Source organism: Xenopus laevis, chromosome 5S (genome assembly GCF_017654675.1).
Source record: "Xenopus laevis strain J_2021 chromosome 5S, Xenopus_laevis_v10.1, whole genome shotgun sequence".
NCBI classification, from domain to species: domain Eukaryota; kingdom Metazoa; phylum Chordata; class Amphibia; order Anura; family Pipidae; genus Xenopus; species Xenopus laevis.
The window spans coordinates 140,043,062-140,064,694 of record NC_054380.1 but is presented as its reverse complement, the minus strand read 5'-3'; the positions used below and the strand labels follow the sequence as shown (position 1 = coordinate 140,064,694).

General features: G+C 42.8%; 1 protein-coding gene across 1 annotated transcript; it reads right to left on the bottom strand.

Moving 5' to 3' along the window:
- Window positions 1-10,397: 10,397 nt before the first annotated feature.
- On the bottom strand, window positions 10,398-20,646 carry LOC108718309. Its single transcript, XM_018266047.2, has 7 exons — window positions 20,339-20,646; window positions 16,917-16,994; window positions 15,957-16,038; window positions 14,570-14,724; window positions 12,216-12,277; window positions 11,797-11,874; window positions 10,398-11,536 (listed from the first exon to the last, which is right to left on the bottom strand). Exons 1-7 carry the CDS (start codon window positions 20,510-20,512, stop codon window positions 11,527-11,529), a joined length of 639 nt encoding a protein of 212 aa, XP_018121536.1. The 5' UTR covers window positions 20,513-20,646; the 3' UTR covers window positions 10,398-11,526.
- Between the last annotated feature and the right edge of the window lie 987 nt (window positions 20,647-21,633).

Genomic DNA, 21,633 nt, shown 5'->3' with positions numbered 1-21,633 from the left:
TTATCTGCATTTACTGTAAATATATTGTATAAATATATTGTGTTGTTACCCTGGGTCTCAGATTGTATAAATATATTGTGTTGTTACCCTGGGTCTCAGATTGTATAAATATATTGTTTGTTACCCTGGGTCTCAGATGGTATAAATATATTGTGTTGTTACCCTGGGTCTCAGATTGTATAAATATATTGTGTTGTTACCCTGGGTCTCAGATTGTATAAATATATTGTGTTGTTACCCTGGGTCTCAGATTGTATAAATATATTGTATTGTTACCCTGGGTCTCAGATTGTATAAATATATTGTGTTGTTACCCTGGGTCTCAGATTGTATAAATATATTGTATTGTTACCCTGGGTCTCAGATTGTATAAATATATTGTATTATTATCCTGGGTCTCAGATTGTATAAATATATTGTGTTGTTACCCTGGGTCTCAGATTGTATAAATATATTGTGTTGTTACCCTGGGTCTCAGATTGTATAAATATATTGTATTGTTACCCTGGGTCTCAGATTGTATAAATATATTGTATTGTTACCCCGGGTCTCAGATCTATTTGTGTTTTTTGTGTCTCACCTGGGAGAAGAATATATTATATAAAATATTTAGTAGCAGTGTTCAATTGGCTTATATCATGAAATATTGAAAATGAATTGCAGAAGAGCATTATACAGCAATGGGACCTGTTATCCAGAATGCTCAGGACCTGGGGGTTTTCCGGATAATGGATCTTTCTGTAATTTGGATCTTCACACCTTAAGTCTACTAGAAAATTATATACACATGACATAAACCCATGGTTTTGCTCCCAATAAGGATTAATTATATCTTAGTTGGGATCAAGTACAAGCGACTGTTTTATTATTATACAGAAAAAGGAAATTATTTTTAAACATTTGGATTATTTGGATAAAATGGAGTCTATGGGAGATTTCAAAATTAAAGGGATACTGTCATGGGAAATTTTCAAAACAGATCAGTTAATATTGCTGCTCCAGCAGAATTCTGCACTGAAATCCATTTCTCAAAAGAGCAAACAGATTTTTTTATATTCAATTTTGAAATCTGACATGGGGCTAGACATATTGTCAATTTCCAAATTGCCCCCAGTCATGTGACCTGTGCTCTGATAAACTTCAGTCTCTCTTTACTGCTGTACTGCAAGTTGGAGTGATATCACCCCCTTCCCCCAGCAGCCAAACAACAGAACAATGGGAAGGTAACCAGATAGCAGCTCCCTAACACAAGATAACAACTGCCTGGTAGATCTAAGAACAACACTCAATAGTAAAATCCATGTCCCACTGAGACACATTCAGTTACATTGAGTAGGAGAAACAACAGCCTGCCAGAAAGCAGTTCCATCCTAAAGTGCTGGCTCTTTGTGAAATCACATGACCAGGCAAAATGAGCTGAGATGCACCTACACCCCAATATTACAACTAAATACACTTGCTGCTTCAGGAATGACATTTTATATTGTACAGTGAATTATTTGCAGTGTAAACAGTGTCATTTAGACATAAAAACAACACCGAAAAAAATCATGACAGAATCCCTATAAATAGGTGCTTCACCTTCAAACTAACTTTTAGTATGTTCTAGATTAATTCTGGTTAATTCTAAGCAGCTTTTCTATTGGAATTCATTATTTATTTTGTATAGTTTTTGAATTATTTGCCTTTTTCGTGTGACTCTTTGCAGTTTTCAAATACTTTTTTATTCCTCGTGTTTCAATTCAGGCCTCTCCTATTCATATTCCAGTCTCTCATTCAAATCAATAATATCTTGGCATCAAAACAAAATAAATAATGAATGTACATTGCAGAATTGCGTAGAATAGCCCCCTCATCAATTTTACATTCACTTAATTTTAAGGTTTACTTATCCTTTAAAGCTGATCCTGGAGGGACCATAGAACTGTCACCCACATACGAATATTGTTATTCATAGAGAACAATGATTATTATTTTGCTTGTACATTTCCTTGTCACATAACTCCAGCCACATCCATAACAACCTCCTCGTCGTGGATTTGTGGAAAAGAATCGAGTAGTGACGTATGATGATCAGTAGCAACACATGGGCCCAACTTACCTGCTTTCTACTCAGTTCTGGTGGAGCACAAATGGCAGAAAATCACATAGAAGGAGATTGTATTGTATCAGGGAATAATACTCCCTCCTGTAGGACTTGTGTATCCTCAGTATTCAACACTGTTGTGTAGTCTGTGCCTCCTACAGTTCAGCCACTGGTAGAAAGATAGACACTGGGGGTGCAGTAGTCGGACACTGGGGGTGCAGTAGTCCGACAGTAAGGGGCACATTTACTTAGTTCGAGTGAAGGTTTAGAATGAAACATACTTTGAATTTCGAAGTATTTTTTTGGCTACTTTGACCATCAAATTGGCTACTTTGACCTTCGACTTCAAAACGATCGATTGAAACTAAAAATCGTTCGACTATTCGACCTTCCGATAGCCAAAGTACTGTCTCTTTAAAAAAAACTTTGACCACCTACATCGCCACCTTAAACCTACCATAGGCTTTCCTAGCAATTTCTGATTGAAGGAAAATCGATCGAACGAATTGCGGTAAATCCTTCGACTTCGATATTTGAAGTCGAAGAATTTAACTTCGATGGTCGAATATCGAGGGTTAATTAAACCTCGATATTCGACCCATAGTAAATGTGCCCCTAAATGTAATATACATGCTATATGGGTTGATAGCTAAACTAAGGTTTTGGGGGGCTATTACTTGGATAAAGAATGTGCAGACGTATTTTATACAGAGATCAGTACATTCTCTAATTGACCTTGGGTTTAAATGGTGAGCTGTTGGGTTCAGTATAGGGTCTATTGTAAGCAATTTATCTCTGCCAATTATACAAAACTGTCCAGAACAAGTGAATTGATCCAGAATGTGTTATTATTCTATAGGGATCTGGCAGATAAGAGCCAATGCCAATAAATATGGGGGTTAAAACGAATACAGAACATGGATCTCTTGTCTCATATCGGTATACTTTTAGGCAAATTCTTGATAAAGAAGAACTACCTGGGGGCACTTGTGGGGGTACAATATATATAGTGAATAAAGTAGCCCCTCTTGTAAAATATAAGGATATTATAAGTTACCGAGGAGTTTCATGACCATATAAAAGTACGAGGCCGAAGGCTGAGTTATACAGGTCATGGAACTCCGAGGTAACTTCTAATATCCTCATATTTTACAACTGGGGGAACTTTATTTATTATAATACACAAGTTTCAGTGAGTCATGTGACAGAAATGACATCAGAACTCACCGTTTATAACTGATGACATCACTACTTACCGTTTATAAGGATATAATTTACAAGATATTCATGGCTTATGTGTATTATATATATATATATAATGACACTTGGGGGCACATTTACAAAGCTCGAGTGAAGGATTCGAATTAAAAAAACTTCGAATTTCGAAGTTTTTTTTGGGCTACTTCGACCATCGAATGGGCTACTTCGACCTTCGACTACGACTTCGACTACGAATCGAACGATTCGAACTAAAAATCGCTTGACTATTCGACCATTCGATAGTCGAAGTACTGTCTCTTTAAGAAAAACTTCGACCCCCTAGTTCGGCAGATAAAAGCTACCGAAGTCAATGTTAGCCTATGGGGAAGGTCCCCATAGGCTTGCCTGTGATTTTTTGATCGAAGGATATTCCTTCGATCGTTGTATTAAAATCCTTCGAATCGTTCGATTCGAAGGATTTAATCGTTCGATTGAACGAATAATCCTTCGATCGTTCGATCGTAGGATTAGCGCTAAACCGTTCGACTTCGATATTCGAAGTCGAACGATTTTAGTTCCTAGTCGAATATCGAGGGTTAATTAACCCTCGATATTCGACCCTTAGTAAATCTGCCCCTTGGATTCACCACATTTCCCTGAATAATGTTCTCTACACTGATTGGACCCAAGTTACCAGGGGCCCCACTCCTTTCACTTACTCCTTCTGTCTGTTTATTGTCATTCATTTCCCCACGTATTTAACCCTTTCTTGTCACAGGCAGCTCAAGGCAAGGAGAAAATGTGGTGTATAATAGTAGCAATTTCTCTTCTTGTTTTAGATCATCATCATCATCATCATCATCATCGTCGTTGCAGTTTATTACGGGACTGCAGGTAAGATATTTATTATTGACTTCCTGAAACCCAAATGGAAAGTGTGGGAGTGTTTTTCCTGATTATTCTTTTTATTTCAAGGTGCCGTGGCTCAGAAGAATAACGGCACCGATGCTGATGAAGAGACCGATGCTGATGAAGAGACTGTTGCTGATGAAGAGACTGTTGCTGATGAAGAGACTGTTGCTGATGAAGAGACAGTTGCTGATGAAGGCCACGAGACTGCTACAGACTGTGAGAGACTGTTTGGCCAGGTTTGAATAAACAGCACGACCCCTCTGTGTGAGTATGAGGCAGGTATAACCTCGGGGGGCACTTTTGGATATTCTACAACCCAATCTGTTCATAGTTGATCTGCTGGCGTCACGGTCCGTGGGTGATTGGGCATTTCATGTGCTTGTTCTGGTTGTCAACAAAATCAGACAGTTGCTATTGGGCTTTCACTGTGTTGGGAAAAACAGCAGCTCTGTCCTGCTTTATGGCATTGGGCAGCTTGTGAAAATCAGATGCCAAGGGGCTACTTGACTCGACTCATCTTCAAAGGGGTTGTTCACCTTTAAGTCAACTGTTAGTAGGATGTAGAGAGGGATATTCTGAGACAAAATGCAATTGGTTTTCATTTTTTATTACTTGTGGTTTTTGAGTTATTTAGCTTTTTAGTCAGCAGCTCTCCAGTTTACAATTTCAGCCATCTGGTTGCTAAGGTCCAAATTCCCCTAGCAACCATGCACTGATGTGAATAAGAGACTGGAATATGAATAGGAGAGGCCTGAATAGAAAGATGAGGAATAAAAAGTAGGGATGCACTGAATCCAGGATTGGGTTCGGGATTCTGCGAGGATACTTCCTTTTTGAACAGGATTTGGATTCGGCCGAATGCTTCTGCCTGGCCGAACCAAATTTGAATCCTAATTTGAAAATGGAAATTAGGGGCGTGGAGGAAAATTGAGTGACAAGGAAGTAAAAAATGCTTTCCCTTCCCCACCAAAGGGGGTTTGGCCGAATCCAAAATAGTGGATATGGCGCATCCCTAATAAAAAGTAACACTAACAATACATGTGTAGCCTTACAGAGCTTTTGTTTCTTAGATGGGGTCAGTGACCCTAATTTCAAAGCTGGAAAGAGTCAGAAGAAGGCAAATCATTAAAAAACTATAAAAATATATAATGAAGACCAATTGAAAATCTGCCCCATCAGACCCTGCAGATTCCTTCTCCAATGCTCCCCACCAGGATCCCATTGGCCGACCCCCAATATATCACAAATGGCTAGGGCTGCTGATTAAATAGTATTATAGGAATTACTAAAACAATGGGTGATGGAGGGTAAATATCATTCCGACTCATTAAAGGTTTAATATAAAGTGTTTTTATTGCTCTGTGATCAGATACAGTAAAGATGGCAGACGGGGGGACAGTTTGAGTAACACAAAACCACAGAAATCAATTCTATATATTTACACTTTATTGGCAAATATCACATTCAGGATTGTACTTGAGGATCAATAGTAATAAATTCATTTCAAACACTATGGGGCAAATTTACTAAAGAGCGAAATGACTAACATGACATCATTTTGCAACTTCGCTGATTTACTAACGGGCGCCGGTGTAACTTCGCTAGCGAAGGAGATAGACTGTTGCGCTACTTTGCACTCTAACGCCTGGCGAATTTTCGCTCTGGCGAATGGATGTTACTACGCAAATTCACTAAGATGCGGATTTTACTGAACGTTAGCTCTTGTGCCAGACTTGCCTTCACCACCTCAGACCAGGGAAGTGCAATAGAGTAGATACGAGTTCCTACAAAAAATAGTTGAACATTTTTCCAAGTCCCAAAAAACACCGGCGTCTTTTCCTTTTTTCAGGGTGACATGGTGCAAAAGAGCGTAAATTGTTTTTGGGGTAACCGGCTTCCCCCCTACATTTCCTAACATATGGCACCTAAATATACACTGGGCTCATGTGTAGGGCAATATAACAACTTTATTTTATCCCTGGGCTTGTGTAGTGTAAGCTAATTTAGCATCACTAGATTAACTGATTATCGTATTATCGCTAACGCAACTTCGCAAGCATTCGGAACCCTGGACGCAAATTCAGATTTTCGTGAATTCGTGTTCTCCTGGTGAATCTGCGCCTGGCAAAGATTTCGGAGGTAAGTAAATTTGCCCCAAAATGTGTTCCCATCACAGTATCCCTTATACAATAATATTTAATTAATACAGTAATATCTTTATATATAGTCTCAGACAATATAAACTCCATGTGGCACCAAGGGGACAAACTGTCAGCTTTCCTGCAGGGCCGCATGTGCTTTTATTGGCTGATCTGCATTAGACTCATGAACACTTATTGGCAGCTATTGGTAATGGTGACTTCCAAAATATATCGGCAGAGTAAATCCCAAAATATAATAAACGTCACAGCAACACACTATTCCCGCTGGTCTATGGAACACATTTGTGTGGCATTAATAGAAACCCCACCAATCTGCGCAGTGTAAGTTGCAATAAGTAATAAAATAAACCATGTGCCAGTGATTATTAGCTCCTCCGGATGTTACAAAGGAATTCCGGCGTATGGGCAAGAATGTAACTACTAAACCATTTCTGACAAGTCTGGGACCTATTTTCCCAGAGGGAACATTTAAAATACAAATACCGGTGGAACCAAAGTATCTGCCAAACAGCTGCCGTCCTGGGCAATGTGAGTGAGTAGTATAATAATGAATAATGCGATTGTGCTTTTCCCAGTGGGTGATGGAATTGTTTATTCAGACGCCAAAGCCTGGTATAATGTCCACCAACCCATAGTGGGGCAATATAAGACTTAATCACTATCACTAATTACTACACAATTACTGGGAGGCACCTGAATGGCAAATTCTCTGCTGGGCCCCACGATATTTAGTCCCACACTAAATTTATCAAGGGAGTAAGATCCAACTGGGTTATTAGACTAATTGCTGGCCCCTGACTTAGCATCTCAAGGGTTAATAAATACAGGGTAAGTCTGGGGGGCCGGGACCCTGCTGCGACTCATCTTCAGAACCCTCTCCCTCCTGTATTTTTGCTGTGAGAGGAGCTCGGTGGAAGGGACAGAAAACTTGGACAGGGAGCAGGTCGGGGCCTACCAGATTTTTTCCCGGTGTCCTGCCAGCCCAGTCCGACCCAAAATAAATGTCTTTTTGTATTAACTATCCACTAAAGTGTCACATAAATCTTTTCCCAGCCTGCAGTGCCCACATGAGTAAAGGAGAATTTGAGAAAAAAGATAAACATGTTCCACTAGATGCATAACTCCCAACTGTCCTGCTTTTCGCGGGACAGTCCAGATTTTGACAGCTCAGCCCACAGTCCCGCATTCGTACTGAAATGTCCCAACTTTCTCTTTGATCTCCTGCACTGAACAGCCAGAAACAGATACACCGTTTCTAAAACTGAATTGCCTTTTGGCAGAGAGTCCAGAATAGATACTTCGATACTTTTGTAACAATTTGTAACTATAGACAGAAGCAATTGTAACTATGTAAGATAAGCAGTTCTCTTGGGGAAACTGTGACTTGCAGCTTCTGAAGGTAGAAATTCACATATTTCAATGAATATCTGAGCCTTGCTGCGTGAAATAGTGAAGATCTACTTGATCGAAATGATGCAGAATATTTGATTGTTTCTTATTTCAGTATGATTAAGCTTATATTTCATTTTCAGTATAGTTCCCCTTTAACAAGTGCTACTGGGTAATTTACAGCCTAGCCGTGCAAATGAGAAGTGAAAATGTAGTAACATAACCTCCAAGTATAATAACATCGTGGAAAAATTCGGTACAAAGTGTGAAGCTTCTTATTTGTTTTGCAGAGCGGCTTTATCTGTAAAGAAATCTTATTTTACAAGGGTTATTTGTTATTTACAAGGGCCGCAGTGCTACTGTATAGAACAACTATCTTGTCCCTTTATAGGAGGTTTCAGATCACATTCAGATGATTATTATCGGGGGTCTCCCATCTTTGGGAAGTTCTTAACTGTGTTCAAATGGGCAAAGAATGATATGAAGGGTTAATGCACAAATTTCTTGGCCACTGAACACAACAAATCGTGGGGCACAATTTTTTTTGAAAATAAAATATTGTTCTTTATTTTGACCTGGGTTCAAAGGAATATCTTTGCTCACAAAACCAAGAAGGAATTAGAAGGAACATTTCTCCCAGGGCATCGTCTCTCCTCTCTTCTGTGGGTGCGGCACTTGCCTGTATCAATGTTTAAAGGGATACTGTCATGGGAAAAATTTTTTTTTTCAAAATGAATCAGTTAATAGTGCTGCTCCAGCAGAATTCTGCACTGAAATCCATTTCTCAAAAGAGCAAACAGATTTTTTTATATTAAGTTTTGAAATCTGACATGGGGCTACACATATTGTCAATTTCCCAGCTGCCCCAAGTCATGTGACTTGTGCTCTGATAAACTTCAATCACTCTTTACTGCAAGTTGGAGTGATATCACCCCCCTCCCTCCCCCAGCAGCCAAACAACAGAACAATGGGAAGGTAACCAGATAGCAGCTCCCTAACACAAGATAACAGCTCCCTAACACAAGATAACAGCTGCCTGGTAGATCTAAGAACAGCACTCAATAGTAAAATCCAGGTCCCACTGAGACACATTCAGTTACATTGAGAAGGAAAAACAGCAGCCTGCCAGAAAGCATTTCTCTCCTAAAGTGCAGGCACAAGTCACATGACCAGGGGCAGCTGGGAAATTGACAAAATGTCTAGCCCCATGTCAGATTTCAAAATTGAATATAAAACAATCTGTTTGCTCTCTTGAGAAATGGATTTCAGTGCAGAATTCTGCTGGAGCAGCACTATTAACTGATGTGTTTTGAAAAAAACATGTTTTCCGATGACAGGATCCCTTTAACCCTTACTGTGTATATCTGAGGCTAATGTGTTGTCTGTAGAACTAAAGACTCAACCTGTAAAGCTTTCAGCAGAGAGTTTGTATTTGTGTCGCTTCATCACAGCACAGAGACCATTCACCACCAGTGCACATGTGGGTCCTTTTAACATCCAAAAGGTAAACTGTTATCTCCAGAATGGAGCCGTGATGCCTTACACCAGACTTGTACATCACTTTGATGGTGATCACTAAGTGAACTTTAATGGTAATACTGAGCAAAAAGGCTGGAATAATTGCTGCAGGGTCAGAGTTCTGTGCAGGAGTCTGTGGACTTCCAATACATCTTTCACATCAAGGATGAACTTGAGATGTTCTGGTCTGTTACACTTGTCTCTCAAACGCTCTGTAAAAAGTCTTCAGAAACAGCAATCACACAAGAGGGGAGATTTATTGGAAGCTCACATGGACTCCTACATAAATAAATAAAATACCAGAGCAACATACGAGAGTGATTGGCTGAGGGTTTTCGGTTGTGACCAGGAGCTCCTGACCAACAGCAAGTCCCATCCCCTCACACCAGGAGATCTGGGCTTCAGGGAGTCGGAGGCCATAGGCTGACGGATTTATTATTGGGGTTTTTGTTCACTTCTGTTCAGGCAGGTTTGGGGAGTATGAACCTTAATGGAAATTGGCCCATGACCCGGGGTGCAAATAAGCTTGGCAGTCTACGTAAGTGTAGGGACCCTTAGATTAAGTACCTCCCTATGACTTTAAGTCCCTACACTTGTTTATTCCCCTGTTTACTGTGTCCATTTATTTACATATTTGTATTATTGGCCCATAAGCGTATGACCACTTTCTACCACACTTTAATATAGTGTTTGGTTAGGGGAGGATCTTTCTCTTTGGTTGGTGACCCAACTGGATGTGATCCAGAGATCCCGGGATGAACAAGCCCAGCCCTAGAGGAACCTGCACCCAGGTCCGGACTGAGAATTAAAATAGTCCCTGGCATCTCAGGTACACAGAGGCCCAATCAGCCCCCACCAGCCCACTAAATAGGGACTTTCTATGGGACCTCTGGCATTTGCCTGAACCCACAGATTGCCAGCCCGGACCTGCCTGCACCTCTATATCCTTTATCCCTCAGTTGGGAGATGAGAGTTTACCAGTATTTGGGGGCTCATCTTTGTATAAAATCACTGATAACTGCAATTGTTTTTCTGATGTGTCCTAGGAAGGCAGAGCAGATATGGAAAAAATGGTGGTCCCTGTTGAGTATTTCTTTTATATTATATTCATCCTCTGAATCACAAAAAAGTGAAAGAATAAATGTATTTATTTAGCACCAGAAGAGGCAATGGGCTGTACAAAGCATCAGTGTCGGACTGGCCCGGCGGGACACCGGGAAAATACCCGGTGGGCCCCGACCTTCAAGGGGCCCCGCCGGGCCAGACCCCCAATCGTAATAGTTAAAAAAAAAAAAAAACGTAGCCGGCGCGATGCGCTGTCTGCGCATTCTCGTCGGCACGGGTGCCGTCTGCGCATGCGCGCCGGCATGGGACAACGCCAAAGGGGAGCGCGCCGCTGGTGCAGCAGCAAGGGGAGGCAGGGGCTGGGGGGCCCTGGACAGCAGTCCCGGTGGGCCCCAGGCCCCCCAGTCCGACCCTGCAAAGCATCGACACAGACAGGTATACGGTTATTATAAATTAGACAGGGAGAACAAACATGTAAGTGCTATCAGTTTCAATATATTGCCCTGAAGAGCTTACAATCTATGAGGAATTGAAGACAAAGAGAAACACAATGGGGAGGGGAAAAAGTTTTGTGTTTCCTCTAAAAAATGATTCCTAAGGAGGTTTGAGAATAGAGTGGGAAAGCCTGGCAGCGCTGATTGTGTGGCCAGTAACTGAACGTAAGGATCAGTAGGGATTGTTGGGAATTATGAGCAGATGTCCAGGATTCTATGGCCAAGGCACTGTGTGATGTTAGTGTTAGAGATTGGGGCAGGAATGGAGGAGCAATGAGGGGATAGGGGAAGAAAAGAGGAGAGACATTGCACAAGACAGACCCGTGGGTGCACCAATTGACCAATATCTGGGAGTTGCTGTTAGAAACGGTTACACTGAATATGTGGCGAGAAACAGACTCAGACAAAGCAGAACCACTGGTATCAATTACGTGGATGGGGTTGAAAAGGAGAAAATGTTTGAGTGTTTAACGTACAACTTGTCATTACTCTGGGAACAAATCACACAAGGACCTGAGACAGGAAACACTGGCACTGGGGAAGACTTTGTAGTTGCGCTCACTGCTCAGACCCTCTATACTCTGCCTTGTCTCATTCCATTTCCAACAGTGACGCAGATTTAATATCCAGAGAAAGCGGAAAAGAGAGAGAGTCCTTAAGGCAATGGATGTAGTGCCAGGATCAATGTGCCGCCATTTAATCAGGATTTGCTGAAATAAATTGAAACACTGGAATTAACCGTGCGTGATACGGCAATAAATCCACCAACCCTTCCTCCACCCACTACCATTGGGTAACTAGAACCTCCCTCCCTAATAACCTGTTTTCATTGGGATTCATCTGGATTTATCCACATGGACTAAAGGAGCACTGAGCATGCTGGGAAGATGGGCTGGAACAGGCTTTGATCACTTTATGCCTCATTCTTCCTCTCCTCTGTGATTTATATTGATCAGTAAAATCCACTTACCTGCAAATGTATCTCCTCCGGGAATCACAATGTAATGTCAAGTTTGGATAGTTCATGTTGTAAACCTCACACTTCTCTCTGGAATAAAAATACACAAACACCTTAATATGTTTCCCCATTCTGCAGGGGGTAGTACAGCCAATAAGAACCCCGCAGTGTAATTATACAAATAGAATTTCCAGCACATCTGATGCTGATTGGTCTAACAATGGTCACATGATGGATATGTAAGATTATATAGGCATCAATATCAGCAGTGGAGTCACATGGGTATAAGCAGAAGCTTGGACCAATCACGTATTGGCTTTTCCGCTGCCGTCTCAACTCAACTTGCTATTTATTTCAGATGTTGAAATGTTGTCTAATAAAATCTGATTTCACTCAGCCTGGACTGGAAAGATAATGATAAAACAACTCACGACTGAGTGTTCTCTTGCTTGATCCAGAAATCCTCATACGATCCTATACAGTCATTATCGATCTGTAACACAAAGCAGATTGTCAAGACGGGAAATAAAGCTTCCCAACCCAGCAGGGAACCATGAATCCCTTTATTATTATAAGATCTATTAGAGACCATTGATCCTCAATATACACAAGCCAACTCTATACAGAAATCCTATAGGATTCCCCCGGATACAGAACAGCCCCTTCAACCAAAAGGAATTGATGTCTTGGCATCTGCCAGTGAAAATACAATAAAGAACAAGTTTATGGCAAGTTTCTGTACCTGCCTGTTATAAACACAGGTATTATTATTATTATTATCATGTATTTATATAGTGCCAACATATTGTGTAGCACTGTAAAGTAAATGTGATTATACAACTACATCACATGAATTACATATATAGAATATATGGAGTAACAAACATCACAATCAATACAGGTACAAAGAGGTGAGGAAGGCCCTATGCATAGGCATACAGTCTAAAGGGAAGGGAGTAATACACAAGGTGTGGGAGTGGGCAAAAAGCAGAAAGGTTGGGAGAAAGTCGGACAGACCGTGGGAGAGCGATCCAGAGGAGGGGAGCAGCCCTTGCAAAGTCTTGAATGTGAGCATGTGAGGAGGTAATGAGAGAAGAGTTGAGTAGCAGGTCAGTAGAGGAGAGTAGTAAGCGAGTGGGTGAGTATATAGAGATGAGTTCAGAGATGTAGGGTGAGCAGAGTTGTGAAGTGCTTTGAAAGTCAGTGTCATTAATTTGAATTTGATTCTGAAAGGTAACGGAAGCCAGTGCAGGGATTGACAGAATGGCGAGGCAGAGGAGGAGCGGTTGCTGAGGTGTATGAGCCTCGCAGCAGTGTTCATTATGGACTGGAGAGCTGACAGTCTCTGGAGGGGGAGGCCAATTAAAAGAGAGTTACAGTAGTCTAGACGCGATATGATGAGAGAGTGAATAAGAATTTTGGCAGCATCTTGGGTGATAAATGATGGTATTTTGGATATGTTCCTTAGGTGGAAGTGACAAGATTTAATAAGTGACTGGATATGAGGAGTGAATGACAGGGCAGAATCTAGGATAACCCCAAGGCACCGGGCCTGGGAAGAGGGGGTGATAGTGGAATTGTTAACTATGATGGATACTTCGGGGATGCTACTGGTGTTAATTGGAGGAAAGAGAACCATTTCAGTTTTAGAGAGGTTTAATTTAAGGTAGCGTTGCGACATCCAGGTAGAGATAGCGGACAGGCAGGAGGAGACGCGAGTTAGGAGTTCTGGGTTGAGATCAGGAGATGAGAGATAGATCTGAGTATCGTCAGCATAGAGGTGGTAGTGGAAACCATATGAATTTATTAATTTGCCAAGGGAGGAAGTATAGAGGGAGAATAGTAATGGACCCAGGACAGAGCCTTGAGGAACTCCAACAGAAAGAGGTAGGGGAGAAGATGATACTCCATTGTAGGAGACACTGAAGGAACGATTGGTGATGTAAGAAGAGAACCAAGACAGGGCTGTGTCACGAAGGCCAAGTGACTGGAGGGACTGGAGGAGGAGAGGGTGATCTACAGTGTCAAATGCGGCTGAGAGGTCAAGCAGTATTAGTAGTGAGAAATGATTGTTGGCTTTAGCGGTTAAAAGGTCATTAGTTAGTCGAGTCAGGGCAGTTTCCGTGGAGTGTTGTGGCTTAAAACCAGATTGTAGGGGGTCCAGCAGGTTATTGTCAGAGAGGAATGAGGTTAGTCGGTTGTAGACTAGGCGCTCAAGTAGTTTAGAGATGAAAGGTAGCAGAGAGATAGGACGGAGGTTGTCAAGATTGGAGGGATCAAGAGCATGTTTTAGTTGAGAAGGAAACAGTCCAGTTGAGAGGGAAAGATTAAATAGGTGAGTTAAGGCTTTGATTAGACAAGGATTGGTATTGCGGAGAAGTTTTGAGGGAATTGGATCAAGCGGGCAGGTGGTAAGGTGAGAAGAGGCCAGAAGCTTTGAGATTCCTCATCAGTGACAAGGGTGAAGGAGCACAGGAGAGACTGGGGAGTGTGGAGGGAGGGTGGTGGAAGTCTAGGGGGGTTGAGTAGTGGAATGTCCCTTCTGATAGTGTCAATTTTGTTTTTGAAGTGCTCAGCAATATCTTGAGCAGAGACAGATGTGCATGGAGGGGGTGGAGAAGGGGAAAGGAGAGGGTTAAAGGTGGAGAAAAGTCATGCTGTTTTTTTAGAAAGGGAGTTAATGAGTGAAGTAAAGTAAGTTTGTTTGGCTTGGAAGAGGCTGGTGTTAAAGGAGCGCAGGGCAGATTTGTAGCTCCAGGTAAGTGCACATTATGGGATACGTTACCTCGGACTTGTCTATTAGTTGTCCTCTATACTTTGTGCAGTTGCTATTGGCCTCTTCCCAGGAAACCTCTACAGTCGAGATATTTAGTTGGATTCCGCTGCAGTTCTGCCAGATTAGGGTCCCTCCAGTGTTGGGCGGCTCAGTAGAATTCCTCCCTTGATTATCAGGGTTATGAGCATAAAGCAGGGAAAATAAATATATAAATATAATAAATATATAAAAGACCCCTTCATAAACATATGCCTAGTTGTGTCTGGGGAGTGTTATTGTACTGTATATCAGCTTCACCTTTAAATTAACTTTTAGTATGTTATAGAATGGCTAATTCTAAGCAACTTTTCAATTGGTTTACATTTTTTTTGCCTTCTTCTTCTGACTCTTTCCAGCTTTCAAATGGGGGTCACTGACCCCATCTAAAAACAAATTCTCTGTTAGGCTACAAATTGAATGTTATTGCTACTTTTTTATACTCTAATTATCTAGTCCAGTTCAGTCCTGGCACTTAAGGGCCAATAACCCAAACTTGTGCACTTTTGCCCTCCCATTTGTGCCTGTATGTTATCCACCCAGTTAGATTGTAAGCTCTACAGGGCAGTGTTTCATTCCTAATGTGTGTCTACCACATTGATCTCTATATTTATATTCTTTTATTTAATTTATTACAATAATTGCCCTCCCTGTGGGTACTTTTCTATACTGTAAAATGGTACAGCCCATGTTGTACTATAGTTTAGTAGAACTATATAAATACAGTTATACATATATAGTGCCCAAAGGTAACTGCTGAGTGGTTGCTAAGGGATACAGCCCTGGAGCAGTTAACAAGGGCCTGGTTTAGTTGTTTTCCTTTGCCCCAAAAGGCCAACAAACTATCTAAAACAAGCACTGTTCCTCAGGGGCGGGGCCTCTGATTTAGTAGGGGAAAGTATGTACACCAGTGAGTAAGAGTGATCTTGGGAATTTAGGGTGGAAGGGAACCCTGGGCAAGTGCTGAGGGGCACAGTATGAGGGAGAAGGCCGGGGCCCGACAGACCCTAGAATTGCAGAGCAAGATGGCAGGCCTTGGACAATGACATAGTTCAGCAACACCATCCCCTTGCTCAGTCCACACAGCACAAATGCCAGTATGACTTGGAAACACAGAAGGTATTCATTTATATTTTATTTTGTTAAATGGACCTCACCCCTTTCCAAACTGGGCGCCCCTGTTATTTCAGTGTAATTTGGCCATTCATGGGTCTGACCAACAGTAAATATAAGCCACGTGCCCAAGCTCCGGCACCACCACACGACTGTCTGACCCACGGCCACTAGATGCCACTTCAGCTGCTGGTATTTTGTTACTATTGTACTGTTTTACATGATACAACATGATGGAGTTCCTCACCTGCTTTTTTGATGAGGAAAACAAGACCAATAATAATAATAATAATGCCAACAATCGCTGTGATAATCAGCCACCATTTGTGCTGGAAATGGAAAGAAGGAGAATCAGTGAAAAGAGGTGGGATACAGAGAATGAATCTTATGATAAGATATGGGGGAAATACCTAAGGGCAAATATATTTCTGTCTGTCTATCCATCTGTATCTATCTCTCTATCTATCTATCCATCCATCCATCCATCTATCCATCTATCTATCTATATATCTATCATATATCTATCATCTATCTATCTACAGTATCTATCTATCATCTATCTCTTTATCTATCAACTATTTATCTATTATCTATCTATCTATCTATCTATCTATCTATCTATCTATTTATCTATCTATCTACAGTATATATCATCTATCTCTATTTATCAATCTCTATCTATTCATCTATCTATCTATCTATCTATCTATCTGTCTATCTGTCTATCTATCTATCATCTATCATCTATCTATCTATCTATCTATTATCTATCTATCTATCTATTATCTATCTATCTATCTATCTATCTATCTGTCTATCTGTCTATCTGTCTATCTATCTATCATCTATCTATCTATCTATCTATTATCTATCTATCTATCTATCTATTATCTATCTATGATCTATCATCTATATATCTCTCAATCTCTCAACTATCTATCTATCTATCAATCTCTCTCTATATATCTATTAATCTACCATCTATCTCTCATCTATCTATCTATCTATCTATAAATCTATCATCTATCTATATATTTATCCATCAATCTTTATCTATTAAGCTATCATCTATTATCCATCTCTTTATCTATCTATCAACTATCTATCTATCTATCTTCCATCCATCCATCCATCCATCCATCTATCTATATCTCTCTCTACCCACTCTATCCTTTGCCCATTCTCCAGGCCCAGCTGTTACACTCACCTTCAGGATCCAGTGCCACAAGCAGCCGTTGCCATGGTTACCAGTGGTTCCCAGATGCCCAATGGCAGTGGTGCAGTTCTGTAGATCAGACAAGACAGAAGGAATAAGGTCAGTTTCAGTCTAGTTAATTGTAGTGGGTATTTGCCCCATAGGCACATGATCTGGCTGCCCCAAATATCAATTATACGCCCTGCTCCTGAAAGTGCTTGGGGACCCCTGCAATCACCATATTGGGCCCTCTCTAAGCACCCCCGGGGCCACATATTGTCTGCCTGGGAACTCCTCCGGGTATAAAAGTGTTACATTTTACTGGGCCCCTTAGAGCAATCGCCTTGTAACACACTGGCACCCAGTCAACTTGACTTTCATTGTCTATTAACCTTATAAACATCTCATTAAATGGGCTCAAAATTGAGTGTGATTTACCCATAGTCACAAAACTACTCACACCAATTAATTTGTCTTGGAACTGTGCGGTGAGCACCATTAAGTCTGGTCTGATGAGTTGCAAGAAAAACCCCTTAATGGGCAGTGCCCCCCACTACTGATTTGCACCCAGTGAATAGGACCCCAACAATTCTTCCAGCGAAGTTCCACGCGTCCATCTTCCGGCTCCTCGGTAAGTTGACTGAGAGATCGGCAATTTCCGTGTATCCGGCAAACTGCTCCAACTGCTCATGCGCAGAAATACCGATGTCTCAGTCAGATTACAGAGGAGCCGGAAGATGGACGCGTGGAACTTTGATGGAAGAATCTGCGCTGAGGGGTAAGTATGGAGAATGGGGCATCTGCCTGCGGGGGGGGGGGGGGTAGTTCGTCAGGAGGGAGGGGGGGTCTACCTGGGTTGAGGGGGTACGGGGTTTTTTCAGAACAGGTTGATTTCTCCTTTAAGTACTTGAACTTTGAACTTTGGCTTCTGGTATTTTCGCAGCTTCAGGACTTCAACTTTGGGTCTTTTGTGGCTTTGGGATTCGGCTATTTGGCACTTCAGTGCTTTGGGATGAGTTTGGTGCGGTCAAGGGGGGCCCGGCTATTTCAAAAAGTGCAGCACAGCCAGGCCCGGATTTGCGGCAAGGCCGCATAGGCCCGGGCCTAGGGCGGCAAAGAAATAGGGGCGGCATGCCGCCCAGCCGCCGTTCAACTGCACCAGCTGCGCCGGCGTTTTTTCGCCGGCGCGCTGGGAAGGTGGGCGCTAGGACCGCGCGGCCTAGGGGCGCCCAAAAGTGAAATCCAGCGCTGAGCACAGCGGTCTCCCCCTTTAGGCCAGAGTCCAGTACAGGAGTGCCCCCCTGATGGTGGCCTTGGCCCTGTGTATAAAGTGATCTGTTGATAAATCTAGGGGAGGGCTAGAAGGGGAAACAGATCAAGTTGAAGCCCTCCGAGTGAAGCCCAGGTCACATATATACACATATAGACCTATATACACACACTCATATATATAACTATGTATAAAGCAATATCAAGTCAGTTGAAGGCAGAATGAGAGGTGGGTGGTGAGTTTGTTGGCAAATGAGTGAGTGCCACAAATACTGTGGGCTAGTGCTGATCCCTTTACCTGTATCCCCTACTGGATTGTTTTGGGCAGTGATACAGTGGTGAGTATTTCCCCAACTGTTGGCTATTTCCATTCCCAGTACAATTGGAGACAAGGCGATGTCCGCCAGTCACGTTACAGATTTCTTATGATCACCCGATTTGCAGAAGATCTTTTTGTCCCCAGTGCGACTTCCTTCAGAGCAGCCAGAGAGACGATGATTCATTTAGCGGCTGGTGTCCAGGGCCGCCATCAGGGGGGGGACAAGTGTCCTAGGCCTGAAGGGGGGCCCGGCAGTGCTGCATTTTTGAAAGAGCCGGGCCCCCCTTACGAGCGCCCAAGCCGTGCGGCCATTTCCCACGTTGTAGAATGCGGAAGTGCCGAAAGCCGAATTGGCGAAAAGACCCGAAGTCACAAAAGGAGCCGAAATTAAAGTCCTGAAGCCACAAGTTCAATTCTACTGAACACCAGTTAGTGTTTTTTTTTTTTTTAATCCCCTGGCCACCAATGTATTATTTTAATATTCTATAGGCCCCTGCCACCAATGTTTTTTTTTTTTTAAAAAAAATTTGGGGCCCCAATTTTTTTTTTACTTGTAAGGGGGCCCCTTGCCACCAGTTTTTTTTTTTAATTAAAAAAATGATTTTTTTAATTTTTTTTGGGGTCCCAATTTTTTTTTTAAAAATGTTTTTTTTTTAAAAAAAAAAAATTTTTTTGGGGGGCCCCAAATTTTTTTTAACTTCTAAGGCGCCCTTGCCACCAATGTTTTTTTATTTTTTTTTTAAATTAAAAAAGATTTTTAATTTTTTTGAACTTATAAGGGGGCCCTGACCATCAATAGCTTTTTATAACTAGTGTGTGTGTGGGGGGGGGTTAATTTTTTAGGAGCTGATGTCTGTGTGTCTTTTAACTGTGATGTGGAGTGGGCAGGATATGGGGTGGGGTGTGGGTGTGGCCCAGGGGGCCCCAAAAATGTTGTTGTACGGGGCCGTGATTTCTAATGGCGGCCCTGCTGGTGTCAAACACCTCACATTAATGAACAAGTGATGCAGAGTAAACCCAGAATAACAGATGTCCTTACAGTATGAATACAGGTGCCCACAGTCACGTGACTGACATCCTCACTGACAGTGTCAGACTGGCCCACAGGGATATCAGGAAAACTCCCGGTGGGCCCAGATGTCAGTGGGGCCTCCTGTTTCAAACATTTGGCCTATTTCATGGCTATTCCCTATTTCTATGAGAAAAGAGGCTAAAATAGGTGGAATAATAGATTACAGTATGTTAAGAAAACAGACCACGAGAATAGAGGTTCAGTGAGGGGAGTAAGAATAATAGTACTGTTTTTGGTGGGCCCCTGGTCTAAGGGTTCTGTGGGGGGGACCTGGTTCAAGGTTTGTGAGTGGGCACCTGGTCTAAAGGTTCTTTGGTGGGCCCCTGGTCTAAGGTTTTTGGGTGGGCCCCTGGTTCAAGGTTTTTGGGTGGGCCCCTGGTTCAAGGTTTTTGGGTGGGCCCCTGGTTCAAGGTTTTTGGGTGGGCCCCTGGTTCAAGGTTTTTGGGTGGGCCCCTGGTTCAAGGTTTTTGGGTGGGCCCCTGGTCTAAGGGTTCTTTGGGGGGGGGCCCTGGTCTAAGGTTTTTTTGGTGGGCCCCTGGTTCAAGGTTTTTGGGTGGGCCCCTAGTGTCCCAGTCAGACACTGCTCACTGACCCATCAGCCTCTGTGTGACTTGTGCCCCCACTAGAATTACACTGACAGTTGGAAGCAGCAGCAGCGCAGCACATGTGACTGACACAGGGAACACGGGGGTCGCGGGCACAGCGGTGGGGTCGGTAGGACAGTGGAAGAGAAAGGACACAGGGATGTGGGTCAGGCAGGTGAGTCCCACTTACCGGCTCCTGGGTCCTGTCCCGGGCTGTATAGTGAGCGGATCCACCGGGCAGCACCGGGCAAGTAATAACCAGCTCCTCATCTTCCCCACGTGGGTCGGCGAGCAGAGTGGGGTCGGTGCTGCTGGAATTATTCGCGTCCCGCGGTAGAAACGATTGAGTGGGATCCGGAGCCATAACAGTCTCACATTCTCACACTCACTGCGAATGAAAGCAAGAGTTTTGCTCTCTGAACTACTGCCAGGCGGGGCGTGTCGAGCAATGGGATGAGTGATTTCTATTGGCTCCCTGCCCTGAACGGCGGCACTGGCAGACAACCAAGTGATTGGGAGGGGGGGGGGTGGAAAAGAAAGGGCCAGGCGTGACGCAAAAGGGGCGTGGCCGGTGAAGGACATCGCAAAAGGGGCGGAGCCATGTGGAGTAGCGTCAGAAAAGGGGCGGGGCCACCGCCCGAAGCCGACGAAAATGTAAGTTTTCATTGGCAGGCAGGGGATTTTGTAAAAGGTATTACAAACTACTGGCAGCTACATTGCCGGTAAATTTGTAATACCGGCCCCGGCCCTGGCAGGTGTTATACCGGGTGGGTTTACTAGGCTGGGTGGCAACCCTAGAAATACCAGAGGGGCTGCTGGAAGTTGCCAGGGACTATTTAACTCTCAGAACTGGCGAGGGAAATTTACTAAAGGTTGAAGTGACTAATGGAGGTGAAAATTCGCCAGTGTGACATAAATTTGGCACTTCACCAATTTACTAACGGGCACTGGCATGATTTCGCAAAGGAGTTAGGCTCTACTGCTACTTCATTTTTGCTACTGCATACTTGAATTTTCACCCTGGCGAATGGGCGTAACTACGCAAATTCATTTCACTGAACGTTAGCTCTTGCGCCAGACTTGACTTCACCAGCTCAGACCAGGGAAGTGCAATGGAGTAGATAGGACGTCCTCAAAAAATAGTTTTCCTTTTTCAGAGTAATGGGCTGCAAAAGAGGGTAACATTTTTTTGGGTACCCGGCTTCCCCCCTACATTTCCTAACATATGGCACATAAACTATACACTGGGCTCATGTGTAGGGCAATATCACAACTCTATTGTCTTTATTAAGGTTCCCTGGACTTGTGTAATGTAATGTATTTGCTGCAACATATACGTTCATTCAACTTTAACTTCCCGCCGTATGCAAATTAGCCAACGCGAATTTATGCCTGGCAAAGTGTTGCAATATGCGCAAAGCCAGCGCTGGCGAATTTTGTCCGGTTAGTGAATTTGCCCCGCATGTCACTCATATGACAGGAGGA